The 27,112-nt window shown below is 32.9% G+C and overlaps 3 protein-coding genes across 11 annotated transcripts; 1 reads left to right on the top strand and 2 right to left on the bottom strand.

The window, feature by feature from the left end:
- Positions 1-1,485: 1,485 nt before the first annotated feature.
- LOC111396032 (probable serine/threonine-protein kinase abkC) lies at positions 1,486-7,066 on the top strand. Of its 4 annotated transcripts, none has more exons than XM_023022287.1 (6): positions 1,486-1,618; positions 1,749-1,846; positions 2,736-4,071; positions 4,790-5,059; positions 5,620-5,775; positions 6,702-7,066. In XM_023022287.1, the coding sequence occupies exons 2-6, from the start codon at positions 1,839-1,841 to the stop codon at positions 6,819-6,821; spliced, it is 1,890 nt and encodes a 629-aa protein (XP_022878055.1). In that variant the 5' UTR covers positions 1,486-1,618; positions 1,749-1,838; the 3' UTR covers positions 6,822-7,066. The 4 variants fall into 4 exon arrangements, with proteins under 4 accessions (XP_022878055.1, XP_022878054.1, XP_022878053.1 ...); XM_023022286.1 differs by having other exon boundaries at positions 1,495-1,650; XM_023022285.1 differs by having other exon boundaries at positions 1,496-1,846.
- A 753-nt stretch (positions 7,067-7,819) lies between these two features.
- On the bottom strand, positions 7,820-11,749 carry LOC111396031 (equilibrative nucleotide transporter 3-like). 5 transcript variants are annotated; one of them, XM_023022279.1, is made up of 10 exons: positions 11,453-11,749; positions 11,169-11,238; positions 10,985-11,089; positions 10,256-10,411; positions 10,035-10,178; positions 9,820-9,925; positions 8,847-9,022; positions 8,603-8,775; positions 8,237-8,495; positions 7,820-8,160 (listed from the first exon to the last, which is right to left on the bottom strand). In XM_023022279.1, exons 2-10 carry the CDS (start codon positions 11,214-11,216, stop codon positions 8,050-8,052), a joined length of 1,278 nt encoding a protein of 425 aa, XP_022878047.1. In that variant the 5' UTR covers positions 11,217-11,238; positions 11,453-11,749; the 3' UTR covers positions 7,820-8,049. The 5 variants fall into 5 exon arrangements, with proteins under 5 accessions (XP_022878047.1, XP_022878052.1, XP_022878048.1 ...); XM_023022284.1 differs by having other exon boundaries at positions 8,603-8,757; positions 11,453-11,748; XM_023022280.1 differs by lacking the exon at positions 11,453-11,749 and adding an exon at positions 11,343-11,446.
- Positions 11,750-20,070: 8,321 nt separating this feature from the next.
- On the bottom strand, positions 20,071-24,741 carry LOC111396029. Of its 2 annotated transcripts, XM_023022277.1 has the most exons (5): positions 24,246-24,741; positions 23,678-23,741; positions 21,738-21,902; positions 20,799-20,864; positions 20,071-20,676 (listed from the first exon to the last, which is right to left on the bottom strand). In XM_023022277.1, the coding sequence occupies exons 1-5, from the start codon at positions 24,536-24,538 to the stop codon at positions 20,443-20,445; spliced, it is 822 nt and encodes a 273-aa protein (XP_022878045.1). In that variant the 5' UTR covers positions 24,539-24,741; the 3' UTR covers positions 20,071-20,442. The 2 variants fall into 2 exon arrangements, with proteins under 2 accessions (XP_022878045.1, XP_022878046.1); XM_023022278.1 differs by lacking the exon at positions 21,738-21,902.
- Between the last annotated feature and the right edge of the window lie 2,371 nt (positions 24,742-27,112).

The following is a 27,112-nucleotide window of genomic DNA, read 5'->3' as shown; positions in this document are numbered from 1 at the left end:
GAAACTTTTATTCTTACGTTTAGAATGGACAATAGTTATCATCTTGTGAAATTTTCCTCAATATTGTTGCGTTGCTATAGTCATTTGATTTCCTTGCATGATGTTCATTTGGGCCGTCTTTTGAAGGCCTTTGGGCCCAGTATTTTCCCAACCGACAACGTAACGGGACTTGAATCGTCCACGTTGGCGAGTTATGGTGCATCAACATGTCCATCCATGTCTCTGTCCATTTAATCGGAACATTATGAAAGAGTGCTTTGTTTTCTACGTCGGATCACTGTGGAAGAAAGTACTTTTAGTTTCACAAATGACACAAAACAATGTTGACACTAAAATAATTATGTGACTCTTTCTAAAAGAACATACTTAGAACAAGATTTGGAAAATAAGAACATTTGACCCTTGCTTGAGCCCCACTTTTTAGAATAGATTTTGTCAAAAATATTATTTTTTATTTTTGCTAAAGTGTAGGATTAAAACTTTTTTTTAAAAAAATTTATGGATAAAATTATTTAAGAAAAAAAATGTGCGATTGAAAATATTTTTTAAAGAATGAGACTCAAATGGGACTTGACATAAAAGTAAGAATCAAAAGATTTTAGAAAGAAATTGATTTTTAGCCAGTTTTTCTATTTTTTAACAAATTCAATATTCTTTTTACTAATTAATAGATCAACATGTTAAATGTGTCTTTACAAAACTTTGTTAAAGTTTAATCAACTTTTAACAAGTTGAAGTTCACTTTTTTATCGAAATAACTTCAATTTCAACTATACATTTATAAAATCACAAATTTTATCTGCATATTTTATCCAAATGTACTAATTTGATCAAGGGATCCTCAAAGTTAGACCTTGTTTGAGCCCCATTTTTGGGAAAAAAAATTAATTTTAGGATAGTATTTTATTTTTAAAATGTGTGATTGAAAATAAGAAAAAAACTCGATGGACGTATAAAATTATTTTATTAAATAATATTATACTGAAAATGAATTTAGAAACATTTTTTTTTTGTTTCTGTTTTTTGTTTTGAATCCATTTAATGTTTTCTATTTTGAGAGATTATTTTAAGGTTATAGAAAATGTGTTTGATTTGTCATTCTGAAAAACTGTTTTTCAAACCAAAAAATTAGAAAACGCGTTTAGTTTAAAAACTTTAGAAATAAATTTATGACATTTGGGAGGAAAATGGAAGAGGGAGAGGGGTATTTATATTTGGATAAGTGTTGTGTAATTTTATTAATTATTTTAATTTGAAAAATTTTTAAGTTCATTTTCCTTGTTTTGAGTTATTTGAAATGTGAGAAAGTTGTTTTGAGTTTTGTATTATAAAATTTTCTTGTTTTTAAAATCATATTTTTAAAAATAATATATCAAATACGTTTTAAGCATTTTCAAAAATTGGTCTCCAAATGACAAATCAAACTCCTATGAGCTTTTTATAAATTGGGGTTCAAACAAGGGTTTACTATTATTTTGCAAGATGTTTCCTTTAAGAAGTTGGCTTAAGAAAAATAAAAAATTGAAGAAAGCGTAAGTCTGGCGTGGCACAAAGAGAAGCAAATTCTTGAACCACACAACGCAACCCTTCTTTTCTTTTCTTTTCTTTCCTATCGTTGGTTCGTTTTCATCTTTCTCCGCCTATGGCTAGGTTTTGATATAACAAATCTTCATCGTCTCTATATTATCAATTGTTTGCTTATTTTTTAATTGTGAATTGCATGATCCGTATGATTCAATTTTCTTTAGTTGACGGAATACGTAAAAAATGCTCGTCGGTGACACAGCAAGCCTCCTCTGCACGTTAATCTTCATTTTCCGTCAAACCCAATTTTCGCCATGTCGAGGTCTGTGGAAGCTTTCCCTTTTACCTCTGTTTATTAATTATTTTTAAGGGTTCTTGATTTGTTTGCTTTTACCTTTTCCTAATAATTTGGAGATTCCATTGTAGTGTTTATTTTTCCACGCTGCGTTGTTGTACATTAAACACGAGCTTTTCTTTAGAGGTATAACCTGTAATTAATCGATTTGGGTAACATTATTCTCATGCCTTTTTTATGTTGGTATGAACTCTGGGCATGTACTAGACTTGTTCTGATGGGCTTCGTTTAGTGCTTCTAGATATTGATCCGTATTCAAATGATGATGAGTGGATGGGTCAGCTCAACTGATACAAAGTTTTACTATCACACCCGGATCTCAGGTCTAAGTGGCAGAAAGGTTTGGCACTTCAATGTCATCTCTTTGCCTCCTGGGGCTATAGCGTGTACCAAGGGCAGAACCTCTCAAGTCCAACTACTAATAACATGAATAATTAATGAGAACATTTGATTATTAGATCATGGTTTTGACTCACCAATACATCACTATTTTATGTACTCTGGTTTAAATAATATGAGTTTTGAAGGAAGCAGCTTTTGGTGTTGCTGCATGGTCATTAGAACTGGACAAGATTTCAATATAGGTTTATCACATAGAAAGCATAGTGACAATATGGTTATGTTAAGATGGTCAACTTTTACTTTTGTCAATAGATTGAACTGCATTCATCCGATAACTAAATACAACTGTTATTGATTTGAAGCATGCTCTTTTGTTATCATTATTAAATAGTTTTTGTGTACATTAGTACAAATTAAAATGGAAATGAGGTTAGGCTGTATGTACTTTGCTTTCAATTATTCAGAAAGTAAAAGCTCTTATGTGTGTATTATTGGCCTGCTTATGGGGTTGCAGATTCTTGACATTCGGTAATATTAAGAGAGTTTCACAATCTTTGCGCGCGAACCAGTGTCACATCTACTCAAAAGGGTCTAAATATGGAGCCCTTGTCAGACCTGGATTATGTTCTCCTCAATACAGATTTTACTTGCAATTTATGTTCTCTGGTAGGAGACATACTTGGAATGCTACACGTGAAACAAGAAATGGTGTCTTCAATGGTTTCATTAGGAGTTATTCATCCATTCCAGCAAGTAATACTATAGTCCATCGTGCTCAAGTTGCTTGGAAGAGGTTGACACGGAGGTCTTTACATCATGGCCAATCTTATATACCTGCAAACAAGATTGCTCAGGCAGTTAGCTTGGCGTTGAGTCATTCTTATGTGCTTGTTCCTGGTATATTTGCAGTAACATGTGGAAACCATTTAGCATGGGCACAAGTTGTGCCAGATGCAGATATCTTTCCGCCGAGGAATACTTTGTACACAAATGCACAGGATGGGCATCTTTTCTTGACTTCGTTGATCCTATCAATATTCGATGGCATTTTCTTGTTGCTGAGAGCTTTGTATTTGTCATTTTTGTTCACACCAAGCATTATGATGGCCCCGTTTGCAGATAGTTTTGGACCTCGTTTCAGGAAATTATGGCTCAAGGTTGTTCATCAAACACTAGAAAGAGCTGGTCCAGCATTCATAAAATGGGGCCAGTGGGCAGCTACACGACCAGATCTCTTTCCTAGAGACTTGTGCACTGAACTTTCAAAGCTTCACACAAAAGCACCTGAACATAGCTTTTCCTACACGAAAAAGACAATTGAAAGAGCTTTTTGTCGTAAGATTTCCGAAATTTTTGACAACTTTGAGGAAGAACCTGTGGCATCTGGAAGTATAGCTCAAGTGCATCGAGCTTCTCTGCGGTCTCGATACCATGGTCGTGAGATGAAACCGATGCTAGTTGCTGTGAAGGTGAGACACCCAGGAGTTGGCGAGTCAATTAAAAGGGATTTTGAAATAATTAACATAGCAGCAAAAATATCAAGATACATTCCTGCTCTGAATTGGTTGAGATTGGATGAAAGTGTCCAGCAGTTTGCAGTTTTCATGATGTCTCAGGTTGATCTTGCACGAGAAGCTGCCCACTTGAGCCGCTTTATATACAATTTTCGCAGATGGAAAGACGTCTCTTTCCCCAAGCCCGTATATCCGCTGGTCCATCCTGCCGTTTTGGTAGAAACGTTTGAGGATGGCGAATGTGTTTCCCGCTATGTTGATGATCTTGAGGGGAATGAACGAATCAAAAGTTCGCTAGCCCACATTGGGACCCATGCACTGCTGAAGATGCTTCTGGTACCATATATGATCTATTTTTCTTCGTGCTTGTGATCTATCTTATGCTTTATAAGTTGGTAATTTGTACAATGCGTACTGCTTTTTCTATGGCGCCTACGATATTGCTGAAACTGCAGTCTCTTTTTGCATGTGATGAATGCTGTTAATTCAGTTGGATTGGTTATTTTCTGTGATTTCGTTGGGCATGTTGTCTCCATTTTGTAAATGTTGCTTGTGGCATTCAACAATTAAGCTAAAAATTGGAAATATCTCTGCTTCGTATTTCTGTAGCTGTACTCTACTTATTGTTGGAACGCTAAGAAGAGATCTGAATTCTTCAACTTGAAACTTAGTTTTAGTGAAGTAAATCTGTTGATTCTTAATGACAAAGGGGTATTGTTTACGGATTGCTGAACATAATGCTTGTTATCTTGGAGGTTAAGGTTGGGTAATTTTTTGGTCTGTTTATCCGTATTTGAAAGGGTAGATTTAGTGATCTAGGAATAAAAAACTTTTCTCTATGCATGTTGTTGGGAAACAAACATGATCTTTGTTTCTGGAGATGAACTGCTGCATTAATGTATTATATAAATGAAGAGATTCCGTATCACACCCGGGTTTCACATTCCCACTATTATATAAGATAAAATTATATGCGCTAAGGTAATGAAGTACCCGTGAAAATGAAAAATAAATGGATAGTTCCGTTTTCTGATTAGTTCTCTTTCCTTGTCAGGTAGACAACTTTGTTCATGCTGACATGCATCCTGGAAACATCCTTGTCCGTGTAGCTCAAAGCAAACCATCTCGTAAACGGCTTTTCAAAACCAAGCCTCATGTTATTTTCCTTGATGTAGGCATGACTGCTGAACTCTCTAAGAGTGACCGGATAAATTTACTAGAATTCTTTAAGGCTGTTGCCCGTAGAGATGGCAAAACAGCAGCAGAGTGCACACTAAGATTATCGAAGAAACAGAACTGCCCTGAGCCAGAGGCCTTTATTCAGGTGAATTTTAAGTACCTAATGGTATCTGACACTTCTATGAGGTTCTTTGAGTTTCTCTGCCATCCTTGCAATTTGGAACCAGTTTTCATGGCCCTACAGTTCCAGCCTCTTGTGTTTGTTCTTTATGCTTCTAATACACTAGCATCCATCAATTAACCCTGATCTTAAGTTACACACTAACAACCAATGAACTTCATGGTGATGAACTTTGTAACATTATTAAGAATGCCGAAGAGCTGAACTGTTGGCGCCTTGCTGTTATTATCAGTCTTTAATTGCATCAGCACCCTACTATGCAGTCTGTGGCCGCATAGTTGTTTTAAATGAGTAAATAACTCGAAAATGTGATTTTAACTGAAACTCTGGCAAGGAGGAAGCTGTTCTCTTTTCATTGAGGAAGAAATTGGGTTTCTATTTTTCTATTTTCTATTTATTATTATTATTTTTTTGTTGGGTGGGGTGGTTGGGAATTCAAGTTTTGTGTTTTTACTTGGAAATTTATCTATTTTATGATTGAATATGGAGACGAGTTCTGCATTTTAATTCCTTTCCTTTAACAGGAAGTGAAAGTGTCATTTGATTTTTGGGGTACTCCAGAGGGGGATTTTGTCCATCCTGCTGACTGCATGCAGCAATTACTGGAACAAGCTAGGCGTCATAGAGTAAACGTTGATGGCAATGTTTGCACAGTGATGGTGACAGTTTTGGTGCTTGAGGTACCCCTCTACATTTTCACTCGGACTACTCCATGAATTAAAAATTAAAATATAATCTTTGCTTCATTCTCTGAATAGTTATGAGCTTAGTTCTTGAATGCAATGAAACTGTTGTCACTAAACAATGTTTGGATAACGTACTTTTAAATTAGAAAATTTACTTAATCTTTTAAAGTAACTATTACTATCAAATAAATACACTATTTCAATTTTGACCAATAGAAAAAGTTATTTATTTCCTAATTATTTACTTAGGAGTAGTTGAATATGTTTGGTATTGGTTGCGTCTTCCTTCTCTTTTACCTTGTCATTCTGGGGTTGGTGATTCAAAATTTTATCTGCTAGACAGCTAAGTTGTAATAAGTTTTCGAAGATATTGCCTTGTGTGCATGTATTTTATTGAGGATTCATTGCCACTGAATCAGTCATTTTCTTTTAGGCCCTGTTTGATATGGAAAATTTTCCATGGAATTTTTCTATTTTTCACCTTTTTGGTTATTTGATTGGGAGAATTTTTCATAGAATTCATTCCCCCCACCCCCACATGACCTATTTTTCATTAATTGGTGGAAAACGTGGGAATTGGGTTTTCCATCTTTTTTTCTTTATTTATTATTATTATTCTTTTTAACAATTAGAACAATTCTATTCTTTTAATTGATAATTTTCATGAAAAACAAAGCCAAATGTTCAAAAGATCCAAAATTTTAACATTTTTCAGGTGAAAAATTTTACTAATCAAACATATTTATTTGACAATTCTCAATAAAATAAGTTTTAGGCAATTCAATTCCTTGTAATACGTTTTCTTTTCACCCAAATTCCATTTTTGCAATAAAACGGACCCTTAGTATTCATGGATTCAATCCTTGTGAATTTATTTTTTATTTTTTATTTATTATTATTATTATTTTTTTTTTTTGTAGGGTTGGCAGCGGAAGCTTGATCCAGATTACGACATGATGCATACACTACAGACACTGCTCCTCAAAGCAGACTGGGCAAAGTCACTTTCTTACACGATCGAAGGACTCATGGCCCCGTAAAGAAGAGGCTTAGGCTCCTCAGCAATTACTTTCTAACAATTTTGTGAATGTAGAACACATTAACTATACATCAGCCACACAAATATTTTTGTCTTGACACAATTTGTTTTTCGCTAGTTTTCGATATGTCAGTTGTCACAATTTTGTAATGACAGATAGTGTGTATTTGTTCATTGTTTTTGTTCTGATACTCCTTTATCTTGATGGTTCACAATCTATGAAGCACAATTTAATAAATTAAAGCACCCCGGTAATTGTTTTATTCCTTTCTAACAGCCCTTTCTTTTTCTTTTCTCGACGACAAAATTTTTCACATCTATATTGTATCCGTCGCTTGAGACAATGCGGTGCTTGTGTGGATACTTTCGTATTTGTAGCATGGAAGGAATGGAAAATAGTCTTTTTTCTTTCTTGGGATAATTTTCGTCTGTCAAACAAAGTGAGATAGTGATTGATTTGTTGTCAACTACAACTCGAGGAGAGGGGTGTAGTTTGTGTTTCGCGCTCCAAATTTCTTAACTAATGAGTACTTAAATACTTGCAACTGAATTGGAATGACTCTTATTCTCTCCTCTTCATCGTATCATTTAGGGCATGTTTTATAGGAAAATTTTCCATTAAAAATGATCTTTTACCACCAAGAATTTTAACTTTATTAGAAAATATGCCTAATATGCCTAATTTTTCTTATTTTTGAGGAAAACATTTTGTTGAAAAATATTTACGGTGAAAAAAAACGACAATCGAACATCCAAAAGCCAGAATCGTGTCAAAAATGATCATTTTCTATGGAAAAGCTTTCAATCAAAGGCACCTTTATAGTCAACAATTTAAAAACTCATTTCCCTTTTGGTAACAATGTCTGAACAGACATGTTAATCAGTATCCGGACGACAACTATACTGGTCAACTTTCTCAGCTTTTGATTTGTCGGAATTTAGTCAAATGAAAATAGTCGAAGGGGATCTCCAAATCGAATAAGTGAACAAACACTTGCGTATAAGAATCATCATTCTGATGTATTAAAATTCTATTTACCACCCAAATAATTTCACAAGTTACAGTGCATAAAAACTTAAATCAGTAAGGACGTGTTTGTTACTCTGGATATTACAATAAATAGATTTTAATTTTTTTTCTTCTTTAATACTGTCACGTAGCATAAAATCTTTTCGACCAAACTTGCACCAAGCATATTCCTTTATCCAGAAAACACTATGTTGCTCTCTTAAAACTTTCCATTACCAATAATCCACAGCCAATCTAGAGCAACGCCCGAAAAAATGCCACCAAGAAGAAATAGTACTAGCAAATTACCCAATGCATTCTGCTCTGGTGCCTGCCAATACAAGTCCCCAAACATATTATGGCCATGAATGTAAGAATGTAAATATAATAATGTTTCTTAAACTTACCTTATAACCTTTAGGAGCTGCTGTGAGGACACAGACAGTGAGGTGACCATTTGTTAGTCCTAAGAAGGATACAAGCAGTATCATATATCCCTGATCACCGTACTTTGCGGTGAAGTAGAAAGCGGGAATGAGCAAGAAACGCGATAATGAAGCTATCAATAGGCCCTTTCGGGATTCTAGCTTGATACTTTTTATAAGTGGAGTGTATCGTCCTATAAGATCCAACAAGTTGTACATTGCTATCAGGACAACCGGATACCTTCACATACAAAGAATTTACCATTACGAATCACAATATTGATAGAAATTATAAGAATCGCGTTCTTGTAAATTTGTTCTGAAGCATCTTATTATAAGAGCACTTACCAAGAGCCCAACTGGTGGGATCCAGTGTTTTCAAACAAGAACCCAGGAAAAATTGATAATGTGAGAACATATATAAGGTAGAGGTCCAATGCATAATCAAAATTCTGAAATAAAAGTTGTTTGTTGCTCAGCCTCTCATGTTTGGCAATGTCAGCCTGCATCGATAATAAAAGCTATTCTTAAAGTTTGAAACAAATAATTCATTGACAAATGAACTTTTTTCTTGTTAAAGAACATTTCTTACAGCTGCAGTTTCTTCAGTATTAATGCCAGCAGCAGCAAGGTCGGCATTAACTGTTTTTGATCCTTCTGAAGCTGCTTTTGTGCGATAGTACTTCACAATTGGTAGCTTGGCGAAGACAAACGCGTACAAGAAAATACATAGAAATTCAAAGAATGTGGAGATGGCGAGAAACAACACTGCAAAAATATTATAAATTAGTTGTATTACCATCTTGTTCTCATTTGATAAATCTAAGTGAAATACATGCTTCTGCTTATAAATTTGTATACCACTATGAGACTTCATCTCTAGAACTCAAAACACATAATTTCCACATTTGTAGAAGTTAGAAAGATTCTTCGTGGTATGAGAAAAAATACTTACTAACTCCTTTACGAAGGCCATTACTAGACTTATCGAAAGCTGCTTTTGTTATTAGACGTAAGGCAGAAGTGAGAGCCCCGGATGCAGCCAAACCAGCAAAGAATGACTGCAAGATCAGGTAATGGAGATGATAAATCTAAAGATCAGGTTTAAATAATCTAAATGTTCAGAAGTGTAATACAGACAGAAAAAGTTTTACATAGTCAAAAAATATACCTGGACAAATTCAGGACACATGAAAGATAGATCTCCGACCATGCCACCTTGAACATGAGCATCAGCTACACCAAAAGCAGCAACGAAAACACAAATGCCAATATAATTTCCAATTCCCCCTTTTCCTGACGTGCCTAGGTCCAACTGCAACAAGAAAAGTTATTATCAATAGGAAAAGTAAATGAAAACACGGTGCAAAATTGCTCAGAGTTAAAATATTATAAATTAGTTGTATTACCATCTTGTTCTCATTTGATAAATCTAAGTGAAATACATGCTTCTGCTTATAAATTTGTATACCACCATGAGACTTCATCTCTAGAACTCAAAACACATAATTTCCACATTTGTAGAAGTTAGAAAGATTCTTCGTGGTATGAGAAAAAATACTTACTAACTCCTTTACGGAGGCCATTACTAGACTTATCGAAAGCTGCTTTTGTTATTAGACGTAAGGCAGAAGTGAGAGCCCCGGATGCAGCCAAACCAGCAAAAAATGACTGCAAGATCAGGTAATGGAGATGATAAATCTAAAGATCAGGTTTAAATAATCTAAATGTTCAGAAGTGTAATACAGACAGAAAAGTTTTACATAGTAAAAAAATATACCTGGACAAATTCAGGACACATGAAAGATAGATCTCCGACCATTCCGCCTTGAACATGAGCATCTGCTACTCCAAAAGCAGCAACGAAAACACAAATGCCAATATAATTTCCAATTCCCCCTTTTCCTGACGTGCCTAGGTCCAACTGCAACGAGAAAAGTTATTATAAATAGGAAAAGTAAATGAAAACACGGTGCAAAATTGCTCAGAGTTGGAACTTACAACAAGAAGTCCCAAAGTGCTTAAGAAGAAAAGAATATAACCCATCACGTTCCGTTTCCTTGTATCAATCTTTGCCTCGTTGTATGCGAGTAATGCCATTGTCCCAAGCGCAAATGGTTGATAAACCAGAGTGAGGACCCGTGCAGGATGGTAATTCTACACATAGGTAGAAAAAAGATGACGAATTCTTCAAATTTGATGACATAAACATTTTACACTGAAATAATGGGCATGCAAAGAATTTGCAACTCTATTTTCAGTTATTGCTGCAGAAAACAATTAACTGGTATTCAGTTTTAACTTTGGAACATGCTCATAAAGGGAGAAATTTGTCATTGAACTCAATTATCTACAGGTGGACTATTTTTCATTGTTTTTCCCTAGTGATAGGAAGTTATTTATTGCTGTTATTCGATTATCAATCTGTCGTATGTAATAAACATTTCAAAATTCCACCAAACACAGATTTTTATCGACTACACGTAAAATCATTCTGTTCAACCATTGCACCATTAGTAACAACGACAACAACATAATTTTACTTCTTAGGAGTGCGATTTAACCTGAACCATCTCAAATCAATGAAACACTATTTTTAGTCCTTATACAGAGACAGTACAGAAACGAGATGAGAATTGTGTAACTTAATTTTAAAAAAATAACCATTTTTTTTTCTGGTTTTATTAGTAAATTATTCTAAGCAGGAAAAAGATGGATATAAGTGCTTACTGGGAACAAATTATAGTAGTAATCTCCTATTGTCAGCATACTGTTCCATGAGACAAGGGATCCCAATCCAAGAAAAAAACAAACCACCATTGCCTTGTATTTTCCCTGATACAACAATTGATTTTCCTGTCAGAATTTCAATTTCTCAAATAAGATTAAACAGAAGAAAAAGAATTACAAGAACCTCAAGCCTGCTTGGACTTGGCACTCCAGTTGAATCAAGATTAGTCATGGTGGCTCCTCCTCTATTCAAACTGCATAACGTGCAGAATAAATTCAATAGGCATATTACAGAAGAAAATAAAAATCTATAACAGTAAAAATGCCAAATCTTGAAAACAGTAGGCAAAATACCCACAAATATACTTATTCTCTTGAAGAAATTGAAAATCCAGATTCAACAATCAAGAAGATCACGTAATATACACAAGAAAATGAAACCTTATCAAGATTAAGACATGGGCTTACTTTTGTTCTAGGAGTGGCTGTTGACGGCTAAGTATGAAGAATAATGCTACTTTGAAAATAAAGTATTGATGAAAAAGAGATTCACAGTCTCTTTGCAGATTCCTTTTAGATTCACCTAACGCGGACGGTACACACAATATGATTGATTGACTTTCCAAATCTGAAAATCTTGATGCATGCCGGGCGATCTGTAGAAAATCTTTAAAGACCGATATGTGATCAAGAGATTAAAAAGTTACCCTATTAATTATCAGTTGCGGAATAAAATGCCCGAAAAAAAAGAAGGATTGAACTGGAAACAGACCACCAGTGAATTTATAAACTGATATAATTATTGATTTGCATGTTTTTCGAGAAAATAATAAAATATTAAATTGCCCGTTGATTAACAAGAGTATCATAGTCAAAGACACGATTTTTCTTTTTAAATTACTAGTCATTTTCTATACAACCATACTATACTAACCTTGGTTTCACATTGGGAATGACTCCATACACACACATGGGATCGAGCATTATTTTATTCACACGGGATCCATGCATTCATGTAAGTGCACGATCATCGGTACGATCATCCTCGAGGGTTGTTTGACTTTATTCTTTTCCATATTTATATCATGTTCTTTATAAATTAATTTCACGTATTATAATAATATTTGAATTAGAAAATGATGAAAAAATGGTTAGTTATGGCAACGAGGCGGATTCATTTACCCCAAACCCCGCACCGTCCGGCCTTAGATGGGGTAGCGCGGGGCGGGGCGGGGGCGGGGACGGGGCAACTTTTTGTCCCGTTTAATTTTTTTTTACATTTTCAAAATTTTGAATTATGTTATTATTAGAGAATAAAATACAAATTCAAAATTAATTTTTAACATGTAAATTGTTTAGAAATAAAATTATTTTTAATGTGTTTTTTAATTTTTCCCTTCACGGGGCGGGGCATCCTCGCTCTGCCAACCCGTTTAGGACGGGATTTTTTGATCCATTCAGGGCGGGCGAGCGAGACGGATTTTATTGCCATCCCTAAAAATGGTCATGTTCTTTCGTAAATGGATTTGTATATTTATTTATAATATATTAAATATCACATTAAGCGAGAATTATTTTTTGACGATTTTAATCCTTTTCTTTTAATAGATACTACAAAATTCTTGGTCATGTTTGAATTTCGTAGTATTAATTATTAATTAATTAACATTCACATTAATTCAGATTCAATAAATCTTTACTTGATGAATCTTGATTAACATGAATCTAGAGTTATTATGGATAAATATATTTATGTTCATATAACTAGGAATTTTAATGAATGTTTAAATTCAAGAATTAGCAAAATTCATGCATTAACAATTAATTCTTATGTACCAAATGTAGTATTAAAAAAATTGTTCATTTGTACCATTTCATCGTCACAAAAAATTTCAATCATAGAAGTTGACTTTTTGAGAATGCAACTTTCTTCTCTTAAATTTTACTTTCTTCTCTATTCTATTTATGTTGTAACAGATCAAAATCAAGGTCTATCATATCAAATATTATTTGTATAGTACTTATAAAGTATTTCTAAAGAACATGCAATGCACTTTCTAACTCTAACTAGTTATAATAAGCCTTTGTTTGAGCCCCATTTTGGAGGAAAGAATGATTTTTTGAATAGTATATTGATGAAAATGTGTGATTAAAAAATAAGGAAAAATTTTGGATTTACATGTAATATTATTTTATTGAAAAATGAGTGGTTGAAATGATATTAAAATACTGTTGAAAAATGCACTTTTAAAAAAAAAAAAAAAGGGCTCAAACAAAGGCTAAATATATGAATTGGAAAATGATGAAGATGAAAAAATGGTCTTTTTCTTTTATAGATTAATTTCGTTAATATAATTACATTTGAATTGGAAAACGTTGAAAAAATGGTCACGTTCTTTATAAATTAAGGGTCATAATCTAGGCATATGCTAGTAGGGAGAAAATCCGAATAGAAGATACCAGCGATGATGTCGTACTTTAATAAAAGATTCCTCAATTTCTAAAAGTGGATTAGTTTAGTATTCGATAATTGTTTTATGCAGTTTACTCAACATATATGAAAAATCTTTATACTAAATCCCATTTCTAACTTTTAAAACTAAAATTGTATTATGAAGATTCAAATTCGTGTTCAATCTTTATTCATGCATCACAAAATATTGGTTGATAATCCTCGTTGGCCCCCCATTTTTTTTTTTTTCAAATTTTAATGTTTGAAATAGTGTTTTTCTGAATAATGTATGGTTGAAAAATAATGAAAAGATTTCGATTTACGTGTAATCTTATTTTATGAAATATTGTGTAGTTGAAAATAAGTCAAATTATTTTAGTTTTTAGTAAGTACTTGTTTGGTACAGATTTTAAGTCAATTAAAATCAATTTTTTTTACCATTATTTCACTATTTCAATCATCATTTTTGAATTCTTCTCTCATAGGTATGATCCACTTTATCTTTAACGATTAAAAAATCAATTATCAAAATTCCTACCAAATAAGCACTAAATGAATTTGTCAACTAATTAATTGAGCATAAATATATAATTTTCCTATTTCATTTGCCAACTAATTAATTGAGCTCAAAATATCATTTTATTGTTTTCAACTCAAGGCCAACTTTATAATTCAAATTTCAAATAATCAAGTGGTCTAATTTTTTTTATCGTTCTTTTGTTTCTTAAATAGTCAAAAGTTGAGTTGTTGCGCCTCTTCATATTACAGTTTTCTAGTGATATTCATTGAATTTCCTCCACTTTTATCAATTTAATTTGTATACAGTGGTGAATGGATCCTATTAGGATCAATAGAACTTACCGAAATAGAACTTACCGATGGAAGATGATGTAGTTGAAAATATAGCGACAAAAAAAAAGTGTCGTATTTCGTTTTAAAATAAAATTTTCTTGTAGAACTCGAACATAGTTTGAGTTATATTGTTATGTCACTACGATCCTTCCTTAAGAGTTCAAATTAAAGCTTTGGTCACGATAGTAAAATTTTACATACTTGTTTTTAAAAAAATTGCAAGGTGTTAAAATTTCTCTTAAACGATAATTTTTTTTTTTTTTTTTTTTGATTGGGTTATATTATTTTGACGATACACTCTATATTAATTGCTATCTCTATTAAATCCTTAAAATTTGAAATTAGGTAAACCGATTTTATTGTACCAGACAAACCCCAATTTCATTCTCACTACATTGATCTCTTCTCACTCACAATTTTTCCCCCACTAAGGCATCTCATACCATCCACTAGCCATAATCCCCCGCTTACATTATACTTTGCAACTTCCCATTTTTTTTAACCGCCCAATAAAACACGAAAAAAAAAAGGAAAGAAAGAAAGAAAGAAAACACAATCGTCCCTGTTCATCTATTTGAAGATCAAATTACAACTTCCATTTTAATTCATTAACTACTCCACTTACCATTTTAACTTCCACATTTGCCATTTGCCAAGAAACCGTCCCTTTTATTGAAGGAGTCATAAGATTGCTTCAAATACATGTAATTGTTGAAATTGAAATGCTAATTGTACCCAGAATTATTCTTGGAATAGATAACCCCAAACATAAGAGTGTCTATAACGGAAACCCGGCTCCCCCCATTAGAAGGGCGCTGGGTGTCCATTATGTGTTCTCCATATACCCCAAGAATAACCCTTGTACCCATCATTTGAAAGAATAATAATAATAATAATAATAATAATAATAATAATAATAATAATAATAATAATAATTCAAATTTCAACTTCTTTAGACATCTTTGTCTCACAAACCACACTTATACACACATAATTTCCACTTACCCTTTTTCAATAGACTAAAGGCACTTTGAATTTGAAAATTATCCGAAGGAGAATTTTAGAGTACGCAGCATTTTATTTTGGACACAAAAAGGGTATTCAAACTCCAAGTATTCAAGATAGGGTGTGTTCATTGCTTTTGTAAATGACGTAAGAATTATTCGTTTTCGATTTGCATTTACGTTATTGTGTTACTTATAATGGAAGCACCATTTTGGTAGTTCAAATAAGATATGATGAGATGATTTATGATACTTAAAGGAGGATAACAAAAACCCAAGAGTAAGTGGACTGACTGATCACCGGTTCGTTGTGCAAATTGACGGTGACACAATTGACCAAAATTTGCATTTATGAAAATATATATTTTTACCATTTACTTTAGTGCCTTCCTACCGAGTATTATTTGTGGTACTCATCCGTACTAAAATTTTATAGGTTAAATCGAGGCATGACTATGGTTTGGCATAGTGACAAGTGCTCGGTGATTTGAAAAACTTTCGAATTTCTAGTAAAATTTTAAATTTGTGTAAATCTATTATGAATACTTAGATGACACTTTTAAGAATGCTTACATGTCTATCTCATATAGTTTTTTTTTTAATTTTTAAATACGCTGCATGTCACCTATAATTTAAAAGTATTGGATTGACTATGCATGAAGTTTATTTATTACTAAATTGAATTTTCAGATTTCATCCTCCTACTTAATTAAGAATGGCATAAATTGGGCTATAGTACATCTTTTGGAGTGAAATCAATGAGGTTTGAAAGACCTATGTGTCTTCTAATAGTGGTCTTAAGAATTACTTTAAAACATAACCTAGAGAAAAAGTTATATCTATTTTAGTAAACTGCATCGGGTCAGTTTCAAAATTTCTGTCCAGCATAGTTGAAAAATATTTTCGTGCTTCAAACATTATCGTCGAGACCCCCAATTTTTATATTTTGTACATATTTGAATGTAATAATCTTTGTTAAAATTTCATAATTTTTAGTTGACATTTGCTAGGCGAAATATATTTTTCTTTCCACTATTGTGCAAATTGAGATTTACTAATTTTCCTCCGAATGTTTTCCAAAATCAAAATACACCTTAATTGTGTAAGTCTATAAGGAAAAATATCTCATATTATTTTTATATATTTTAAACTCCAAAATTTTTCTCATTTACAATTTATTTTGGTTAATATCAAAGGGGGCAAAATAAGATTGATTTTTTTAACGCTTCGAGTTCCAAGAATTTGGGGCGTTACAGAAAATAACGAGTGGTTGGATCCATAGGGCGGATGATGCAAATGAAGAGCCACACAATGATCAGAGGAGAGGGAGCAAGTGAGAAAAGAGGGAAGATGCTATTACAACCATATGTATGGTGGCCTTATCCTTAAATTCACAACAACAATCACCATCATCATCACTTCCACCTCCACCTTATATCCATCATACCCTCTACCTCCGATTCAAATCTAAGTGAAATAGTCCGAAGTTGTAGCCCTAGCTAGAAATCAGAAATGAAATACTAAAAATTCATTTAAACAAAGAAATATGTTATTGCGGGATAAAATACGTATTAGGAAAATCAATCTCTCCGACGATTTGTAAAGAAAAATGGTGATCGACGATTTTCCATCATAGATATTTGCACCATGAGCTCTTATTCAGTCGAGTAAAATCGAAAACCTGTGGTGAACTCAACTGTAATAGAGGATCTATTTCTTGAACCCCTATTTCCTTTAGCCCTCGTTTAGTTATGATTTTTCACCTCCAAAATATCATTTTTTTGATCTTTACTTCTTTAAGTCAGCCGTCATTTTTGACTTTTTCACTCACAGGTAGGATCCACTTTTTTTTCTAACGGCCAAAAAATTAATTCTCAGAATAACTACCGAACAAGTTCTAAATATGAGAGATAGAGAGAGAGGTTTATAGAGAGAGAAAGAGAGTGAGAGAGAGATTCATATGTACATATTTGTGTTTGTACATGTATATGTATATTTAGAGAGATTATTTGTTTAGTGAATTGATTTGGGAAGATTCAAATTTATGTGGTGGAGATGGGGTGTGGTGGAGTGGCCGACAGTGATTGATTTGGAAATATTTCAAGTTAAGTGATGTAATAAAAGGTTGAACCCTAACCTTAAGGACCCCCACCGACCCTGCCCTGGGCCATCGTGGAGGAGGTAAATCGCAGGATGTGCCTCCCAAGAGTCAGGGTGGAGAGCACATAGATAGGCCAAGGCTGTTAACCCGTATGGTAACTCCCGCTTGCAATAAAGCCAATTCCACCTTGCGGGGAATCGAACTCTGCACACTGCCGCGCTGAGCCCTATTCGCCCTCCCCTTTGCCACTGGGAGATATGTCCTGGGGGCAAGTTAAGTGATGTAATAAAGTGGGTTGGGGGTGGTGTGGGCGTGTGGGGTGAGATATATGGGTGCGATTTAATTATGTATTAATTAATTTAATTAATTTTCATTATTATTTGATTTGTGAAATGAAAATTAGTCATCTTTATTTTTTAATAGTATACTTGTATTCGTAGGGCTTTCAGTAATTTTCCATAAAAAAATGAAATGTTTGGCCACCTGCACTACATTTTAGAAATAAAAGCATCCTGTCAGGCATTAACAATTAGGAAAAGAGAAATGCTAATTTCTCTTAGGAAAATGCCCTATGTTTTAATTTTCTGAAAATATATAGGTTTGGCGACCCAGTGAGCCCATACCCTCTTTGGCCCTATTCAGGCCTGTGAAATTGAGAGATCAGCCCTAGGGGCCACAAAATTAGAGCCTAGGGTCGAGGACCGATCAAGATATTGTCTATATTTATATTTAATATTACTAGTCAGAGTTGAACGTGCTTTATCAATTTGTTGGAAAAATTTTAAAAGTCTTAAACGAACTAAAGAAATAAAATCTAGGATAGATATTTAAGAGAAGAAAATTATACTCTCAAAACTCAACTTCTATGAATTTTTTGTTATGATTAAATAATACAAATGAGCAATTTTTTATACTACATTTGTTACATAAGAATTGATTGTTAGTATATGAATTTAAACATCCATTAAAATTTTTAGATACATAAGTAGAAATAAATTCATCTATAATAACTCTAAATTCATATAGGTCAAAATTCATTAAATCTAAATTAATGTGAATATTAATTAATTGAAAATTTATAAATGAAATTCATATATGACTATGATTTTGTAATATTTATTTCATATTGAAAAACGAAAGTAAATGCATTATTGAAATAATTGAACTGTAATGGGGTTAAAATCATCCGAAAAACAATTTTTACTTGATGTGATATTTAATATATAATAGATTAACAAGATTTGATGTAATTTTTTTGAGAATAAATTTTTGAAAGCGATGTTTTTTGAAAATGAAAAGTTAAGGTTGTGTTTGGTTTCCCGTTTTCAAGTCATTTTCTATTTTTAGTTTTCGAAAATCCCCAAAACTTGTTTGGTTTGTCATTTTCAAAAATGCATTTTCGAAAGCAAGGAAAAATTTATAACTGAAAGTTCAAAATATTTCTTTTTAGTGTTTTCAAAACTCAAAACACAGAAAACACCCAAAACATGCCAATTTATTTATTTGTTTATTATTATTTTTTTACCCAGAGGATGCTTAGGTGTACTTTTAAAATAAATTGTTATAATCTGATATAATTTAATGAAGCATAATAATTTTAAAACCCACAAAATATTTTTCAATTTCCATTATTATTATTTTTTTCGTTAATCAAAATTTGGAAGAACTATTATTCCTTTTTTTACTGTCCAAGTGACAACAAAATACATACAAAAGGATGAAGAACGGACTAGCTATTTTCTTTACAACTGTTTCTATTTTTGGTCTATAAATTTATTATTTTATTTTTGTAGCAAGAGAAAATAGTCAATTCACCAAATTTAAAATATGTATTATCTAGTAATATATTAGTATAAAATAATTAAGTTTTATTAAATATAAATTTATTATTTTATTTTTGTAGCAAGAAAAAATAATCAATTTACCAAATTTAAAATATATATTATCTGGTAATATATTAACATAAAATTATTATGTTTTATTAAATAATCAAATTAATTGAATAAATGTTATAAAACAATTTCTAAAAATTTTAAACTAAACGCATTTTCTAGTTTTCTGGTTTGAGAAACAATTTTTCAAAATGACAAACTAATCACATGTTCTGTAAATCAAAAATAGTTCCTCAAAACAAAAAATTAAAAATAAATTCAAAACTTAAAATAAAAAACGAAAATGCAAACCAAACGCACCCTAAATTATTTGAAAAAGTATTTAGTTTACAATGAGTTTTGAAAATTCTCAGCCAAATATGGGCTCAAACACTCCCAACAGTATTTCATCTATTGCTTGTTAAGTATAAATTTTATATGGGATATTAAAATGTATTAACATATAAAATGTTTGTAATTTCCTTATAATGAGATATCAAGTTTCAATATTATATATTTTTAAAAACATACTGATATATCTACAATCTTTACATTCAGTCTCGAGAGTCCCTTTTTTATTATTTTATTTATTTATTTATTTATTTATTTATTTTTTGTAATTTAAGGTGCAGAAATAATTTTATAAGAGGAATTACCAACTCATTTCAATTTTCTATTGTAATCTATCCTGTCGTGTTACACATAAAATTAACAATCGATTTCCAGGTCAAATGGCCAATGCAGCAAACCTGAACGCCCCCTCTAAAAAGCTCTATTCGTTCAATCCATAGACACTCACAATCAAATCACCAAGCTCCATTCTCGCAATCTTATACCAAGAAGACAAGAATTGCACACACAAACTCCTCAATCACAAAAACACCTTCCATTCACTAATCAATCCATGAACAAGTTCTATTTATGTGTTGAATAATTATATATACATTTCCTTTCTATTCACCTACAGACACGAGAATGGTGCTCTTCCAAGCAGACTACAACAGTGACTGGAACCACTTCAGAATTACTCGTTCAGTCCTTCAAATAACGTTGGAAGAAAGAATCCTCCATTGTCAAGCAGCAATGCAACTTATTCAGCACAATCAAAGCAAATCCTGGAAAACCCTTTGGCCTTCTGGAGGAAGCATATGGAGGTTACTTATCGAAAAAATGAACCATTAATCAGATGATGGGACCAAAGGAGAAGAATCCACAACTATGGAAGTAGACAAATGATTGATTGAAGTTTTCTGCATCGTATGGCATTCAGGAGACTGTGTTGAGATGGCAAAAGGTGGACTAAACTCGAATAATGCCTTGTTACCCTCAGAGAAGCTTCCGACACATACTGTATCACCTCTACCGTGCCATGTGCCATCTTGGACGTTGTTCATCTCCAGAGTTCTGGACTCCTGATTCAATATATAAAAGCGTAATTGGCAACCATTAAGAAGACATAAAGTTACGTATGTATGAAGAACAAATCACACTAGAATTGTCAAAAAAGAAAAAAATCAATTCAAAGAGGACGGACCTGAGATAAAGTGCAGCATGGGCAAATCAGATGGTAAACACAGTCATCCAAAGAACTATCACTACCCTGCATAAACACAAGTTTGATTATTAGTCAGACACTGAAGCAGCAAATTCATTGGCATACAGAAGTTTCAAATAAGTACCAATTCAACAAAGATCATGCTTCACATGAGCATGTAAGTGGCGGAAAAACAAAAAAAAAAAAGGCATTCTGCTAGCTGTTCTTTGACTAAACTATAGATCACCCCAACCCAACCAAGTGGAACAAACATATTTTGAGGCTACTAGCTAGAAAATTGAGAAGCAAGAAAAGCTTCTGTGCATATTGAATGGTTATTTGTGCTCGAAATCTTACATGGCCTTGCTCTGCCTTCTGCTCTTAGCTGTCAATACTAACGAGTTTTGATATCTAGTATTTTATCCGAAACAGCAATTTAACCATCTATATAAACAAGTAGAAGGGGATCTGATTATCAGATAAAGATAACCTGATAGACTACACAGCATAGCCATTTCCTTTTCAACTTCGTAGGCATTTTCCTCCACTCCTCCCTTCTCTAGTCACTCATCAGGTCCTTTTGCTAATTCCATCTCCTCTATCATCCCTAGACCTCCAAAATCAACTAAACACTTAAGCCCCATCTGTCATCCCCAATACATCAACCGATGCACCAAATGATACCAATTGCTTGGCAAACAATGATTACCCTCTGAATAATTCCACGTAAATTCAACTCAAAACACTTCTTATCACATGATTTCTATTTCTCTTAGTTGGTAGTAAGCAAACATATTCATCTGTTTGTTGGCCATTTAGGCCCACCTCTCAATGTAACATGTGAGCTGCTGGGTAAAGGAAATATACCCTCTAAATTAAAAACATATTAACAACTTTTGTATTAAATAATTTAAGGCAGTTTTACACTGGATAACTTACTTTTATGTTGAATTTTTTCTTAATCTGAGAGCGGTAAAATCCCACGTAAGTTCCGACTGACAAAGTGAAAGCAATGGCCAAATATAAAAACCAGCTTCGCCTGGTGATAATGAATGCTAGCAGGTTGGAGAGGGCAATGACAAGAAGAATCAAGTAAAAAAATCCCTGCATAATCAGTACGTTGAAGAACACCAGCAATGAAAGAAATTGATACCAAAACTGCTAACCCAAGCACATAAAAAAAGGATGAAGAATTAGCTACCAAACAAATTTCATTTCTTTAACCAGATAAGATACACTGCAACTTCCCTATCTTAGCCATCCATTAAAAAACAAGGCAATTGTCTCAACTGTGGATAAATTCAGTCACAGCTAAGGATATAGGGAGCAAAACAAGATTATTTGTCCAAGACAATCAAACATATTCGTAACTTAGTGCACAAACTTGTACAATTAATGCATGCACTTGGACACATACTGATCTAGAAACAAAAATAGTCACATCAGCATCTATGTGTTAGAGGATTTATTTAATGAAAAGCACCAAGAAGAAAAATGTTAATAGAACAAGTGCCTTAAGTGAATGACAAGTGTGTTTTACACTTATAAAACTAAATATGTATTTGTAACTGCTCAATTTGGTTTAATATTTTCATCACAAAAACAAAGATTTTGGACGTACTTGGAAGATTTGGAGCTTAATCAGAGGAGATTCAAAAGTTTTGAGAGTGGAATTCAACTTAAAGACAGTTTGGGGATTGATGTGCAGACTTCTGAGAGTTGAGAAGGACCAATTTGGATTATTAGGGAGGCTAGGGGACCAATGTGGATGCTTTTGGATGTTGCGAGAGCAATATGTAAGATTTTGATGAAAAATGACCAAAACTGTAAAACTTGAAGTAGGGATCAAAATGTAAAAATATGAAAATTGCAGGGGTGTGACCGTGGTATGCAAACCACAGTCCACCTGTGGTCAAATATGGCACCTGTATGAAATTTTGGCAAGATTTTTTTGGCTGTAATTCAGCCGCGGTTTGCTTATTATGGAACGGCTTGAGATTTAAGTCTTGTTTACAAATTTTAATCTGGGGTAATTAGGTCCTTTCGAGCGCATGACTTTCAAGGTAATTTGGGAACTATATAAAGACCTATTTTAGGTCAAATTAAATTAAGGGAGACAATAGAGGACCAAAGGATAACATACAAGAGAAGAGAGAACATGAATGCTAGGGTTTCAACATTTTTACAAGGAGGACTCTAGGTGCAAGAAATTCATTTTTTTTTCTCATTTATCCTTTAAATCTGGAGATGTATTTCAATATCTTTGTGTCTTTCTTCCTCTATGATGTTAACTAAATCACAAGTTGAGACGAACAATCCTCAAGATTTACGGAGTTAACTATTTTATGTATTGAATTTATTTATTTTCTTCGTACTTCAATTACTTGATCACTAATTCATGATTTGTGGTTGTATAAACCGAGAGGTTGGTTTTAAGCTTTGATCACGTGGTAAAATATGACAATTGGGTAAAAGGTAGAGATACATTTTTATTATTGTAATGCTCTTTAATTGAATTCTTAGGTGATTTAACACTTCTAGTTGAGGCATATTCGGAGTAACGTAAAGATATAGTGAGTTGACTCAACTAGATAGAATAAATTTAAACTTGAGACGTAAGTTGACTTAATTAGTGCATTGGAATAAGCACGAAGACAGAATTGAACTTGTGAGGCAAGATTATAGGCGATAACTATGGTGAAATCGTTACTCGGAACGCTTTCACCATCATATTTGATCTTTTGATTCATTTTACTTTCCCTAGTGAGATATATTCGGACTAGGTAGTCTCCGTGGGACGATAATCCAAACTCTAATTGACATATTATCAAACAATAGAGAACATGAGCGCTTTATGCTTAAAACGAAAGAGTATATACCTGAAGAAAGCAAGAACCAAAACCAGCTCGTTTCATGTTCCTTCCAAATCTATAACATGGACAGCTGCAACACATAACAAGCTAATTACACACTGTCCCAAGCTTAATCCGAATGCTTGATAAAAGATAACATCTTTAATCCGAAAAGTAAACTTGCAACAACTGATAAATTCCCAAAATAAGTACATCTTTTCTTTAAACATGCAGATATGCAGTAGTGAAAACGCAAGATAACATAACTCATAGATAGCAATTCTATAAAAACTTAAAGACATTCCGAATATCTAAATCCACACAAAAAACTTAAAAATCTTTTCTACACATTAATTACTGGTTAAAACCAATTTACTATAAATTAAAAAGGAAAGAAATCTTAATAAAGCAATAATAGCCGATTAGGCATTCGACAATCGGTTAAATTTTACTCTTTATGAAATAGATGGACCAAATTAAAAAACCCAGAATACCCAAACCAAAAAAGATTAGACATTTCAACAAATTAATAAATAAAGTTTAAAAACAGCGAAAATGAATTGGTTTGCAAGAAGATAATAAATGAAGTCAATACCATGTGGATTGCAGAGCGATTTGGCGATGATCGAAGCAATCGTAGATAAGTTCACCTTCCCACATCCTAAACACTCCGCCTCCGTTCTCATTATTCTTAAATAAAATGGCTTCTTCCTCATCTTCGTTGCTTTCATTCAATTTTCCCCAAGTCCCCTTTTGGGCCTGCATGGCAACCGTGGAGCACAACATATCAAAATCCAATACGGCCACTCCCTCCATCAACAACCTTTCCTCCTCCTCCTCCTCCTCCTCGGCGGCTGCGGCCTCTCTCTTCTCCAAAACCGTCGTCATTTCAATCAAAAGAACCCTTTTGTATATAATATATATTTCCTTTAATTTGTATGCAGGTATTCAATTTATGTAATCTGTCTAGAGATTTTATGAGGGAGAAAGGAGAAAGGGTATAATAAGATAACGATGGAGGTTTGTTAGGGAGAAAGGGAAAGAGAAAAGTGAGTTGGATTTTGGTTGGCGCGAGTAATTACGTAAAGAATTTTGTTCTTCTTACTCAAACACGCCCCTCACAAAAAGGGAGGCCGTGTAATCAAGCGTGTTAATATTGGAGTACATATAGCATGACCCTTACAAAAAAACTTGGGCACCGACCCCATGCTATAGGGGGCGTGTAATCAAGCGCGTCAACGTCTGAGTACATATAGCGTGGTCCTTAAAATAAAAACCTGGGCTAATAATGATGATCCATCTTGCGCCACGTGTACATATAAATGAATATTGGCTCTTGGATGTGCACAGTTGATTACTATTTTAACGGTTAAAAAATGCCAAAAAGGCTGAATATTATTCTCAATAATGTATTGTCATTTGTTAATGAGAAAATGATAGGATGGAGGATGACTATGAGCCAGCTATATGAACACTGAGCGCATTAATTATTAGACAGTATAATTGATAAGATATTAAAGGAATATTTGTGAAGCAGTGGGTGGGTTTTGTATGCATCTATAATATAATGTATGTGTGGACTCTTTTTAGGATTGTGGTTTGGATAGGTATCAAATAAGTGTAATCCATTCTCAACCAATCCACGTGCTAAAAGGTATTTGTTCCGTTTAAGTCTCAGCTCTTGGCACATTGGAAAAGAGAAGATAATTTCTGGAACCACGAGGATAGATTTGCTTTCATTTTTATGCAGATTAAAAAATATAATTGAAAATATGATTTTTTTCCTTATATTTTTTCTCATGAATACTAAATTTCATATGTTCAATTAAATGAATTACGAACGTTGCAATTATCCCCTTTTGGAGCTCATTTTAATGAGTTTTTTTGTCCAAATCTGATTAATCCACAGTGAATAATTAATAAAAATGCAAAAGTTGAACAGTTGTGTGTCAGATTTCAATTTGCCCATTGAACTGTTGGAAATTGATTGGAATAATTTACCCTCACCAAGCCAAGCCTATTGACACCATTTTCTACAAGGGTCCATTTGATTGCAAATATGGAATTTGGGTGGAAAGAAAAAGAATTTCAGGAAATTAAATTGTCTGAAAGTTGTTTTACTGGGAATTGTAAATTATTGTGTTTGATTGATATAATTTTTCACTTGAAAATTGTTAAAATAAAAGTGTTTTTTGTGCTCGTTTGATTTTATTTTATATGAAAATTGTCAATTAAACGGATGTAATTTACTGGTATTGGAGATGAAATTTATTTTCATTGCCAAAACTAAAAAAAAAAATGGAAGAAAATCATCTATCTTTTGACGTTCGTTTGACTTTGTTTTACATGAAAATTGTCAATTAAATGAAAATATTTTTTTACAATAATTCTTAGAATTTGTTTCTATTAAAAAAAAAAAAAAAAAGAAAAGAAAAAAAAAGACGTCAAGCGAAAATCAATTCCCACCATATTCAAGAATTTAATTTTCATGGAAAGTAAAGTTTATCAAACACCATAAAAAGTGAAAATTGGAAAATAATTTCCATTTTCCATGGAATTTAACCTCTATACAAGCATGGCCTATAAATAACATGCCAGTGGCAATTTTGCAACATTGGGTGAATTGTATGTGGACCACTCCATGGAAAAGTTAAAAAAGCAACCGTCAAGATCAGATTGATGCAACAATTTCAGACGTGGGGACAACAGATTATAAAAATGAGTGAAAAAAATTGGAAAGAATGAGAGCCAAACACACTCTTAAATAAATATATAATTTAATGTTATGCACTCATCACCTAAACTGGTGCTTGACACTATTGTTGTTGAATAACGTTATTCTTTCATAATATATTTCTATATAAAATAATTATTTAAATAGAAGTATCTCGTATTTGTTGATAATAAGGCACATTAGATCTGAGTATACTAGGAAAAAATATATATACCAAAAGTAACCTACAATTTCGGACGGACGAAAAATGAAATCAAGCATATCTTTATAAGACGAAGGATGTATGTTTTAATTTTGATTGCTAGAAATATGAATCAACATTGAACAATATAGAGAGGAAAAACATGGATTTACCAAAATATCTTATACTCAAAATTATTCATTAACACAAACAACACATGTAAGTATAACAGATAGGAGATACCAATTTCAAAGTCTGAGAAGAGAATATATTTACTATGCAATCATATCTAATATTACGTCTTCATTGCAAAATAAAATGCCCACAAAGTCAAGGAAACGAGATTGTGTTTGTTAACATGACCTTGCAGCTAGGTCAGATAAAGTCCATATCGAGAGAATTTGATTTCTTCTGGGATATAAGTAGGGAAAATGTCTTCAGCTTGAGTTTTTCCTTTCTAGTCAAACATATATTGGGCCTGTTTGGGCTCGATTTTTTCATCCAAAAAATTGATTTTTTGACCGTTATTTCACTATTACAGCCGTCA

Source organism: Olea europaea, chromosome 6, assembly GCF_002742605.1.
Source record: "Olea europaea var. sylvestris chromosome 6, O_europaea_v1, whole genome shotgun sequence".
Lineage (NCBI taxonomy): Eukaryota > Viridiplantae > Streptophyta > Magnoliopsida > Lamiales > Oleaceae > Olea > Olea europaea.
The sequence above is the reverse complement of the archived record's forward strand: the minus strand, read 5'-3'. Positions and strand labels throughout refer to the sequence as shown.

Excerpts from the sequence above, each read along its gene's own strand:
- LOC111396032 (XM_023022287.1), top strand. Across the intron at positions 4,072-4,789 it reads CACTGCTGAAGATGCTTCTG|GTAGACAACTTTGTTCATGC; the intron begins GTACCATATATG and ends TTTCCTTGTCAG. Across the intron at positions 5,060-5,619 it reads AGCCAGAGGCCTTTATTCAG|GAAGTGAAAGTGTCATTTGA; the intron begins GTGAATTTTAAG and ends TTCCTTTAACAG.
- LOC111396031 (XM_023022279.1), bottom strand. The coding sequence starts at position 11,216 with ATGACTAATCTTGATTCAACTGGAGTGCCAAGTCCAAGCAGGCTTGAG. Across the intron at positions 11,090-11,168 it reads CAAGTCCAAGCAGGCTTGAG|GGAAAATACAAGGCAATGGT; the intron begins GTTCTTGTAATT and ends TTGTTGTATCAG. Across the intron at positions 8,496-8,602 it reads TCCCACCAGTTGGGCTCTTG|GTATCCGGTTGTCCTGATAG; the intron begins GTAAGTGCTCTT and ends TTGTATGTGAAG.
- LOC111396029 (XM_023022277.1), bottom strand. The coding sequence starts at position 24,538 with ATGACGACGGTTTTGGAGAAGAGAGAGGCCGCAGCCGCCGAGGAGGAG. Across the intron at positions 23,742-24,245 it reads ATCGCTCTGCAATCCACATG|CTGTCCATGTTATAGATTTG; the intron begins GTATTGACTTCA and ends TATGTGTTGCAG. Across the intron at positions 20,677-20,798 it reads CATGCTGCACTTTATCTCAG|GAGTCCAGAACTCTGGAGAT; the intron begins GTCCGTCCTCTT and ends ATATTGAATCAG.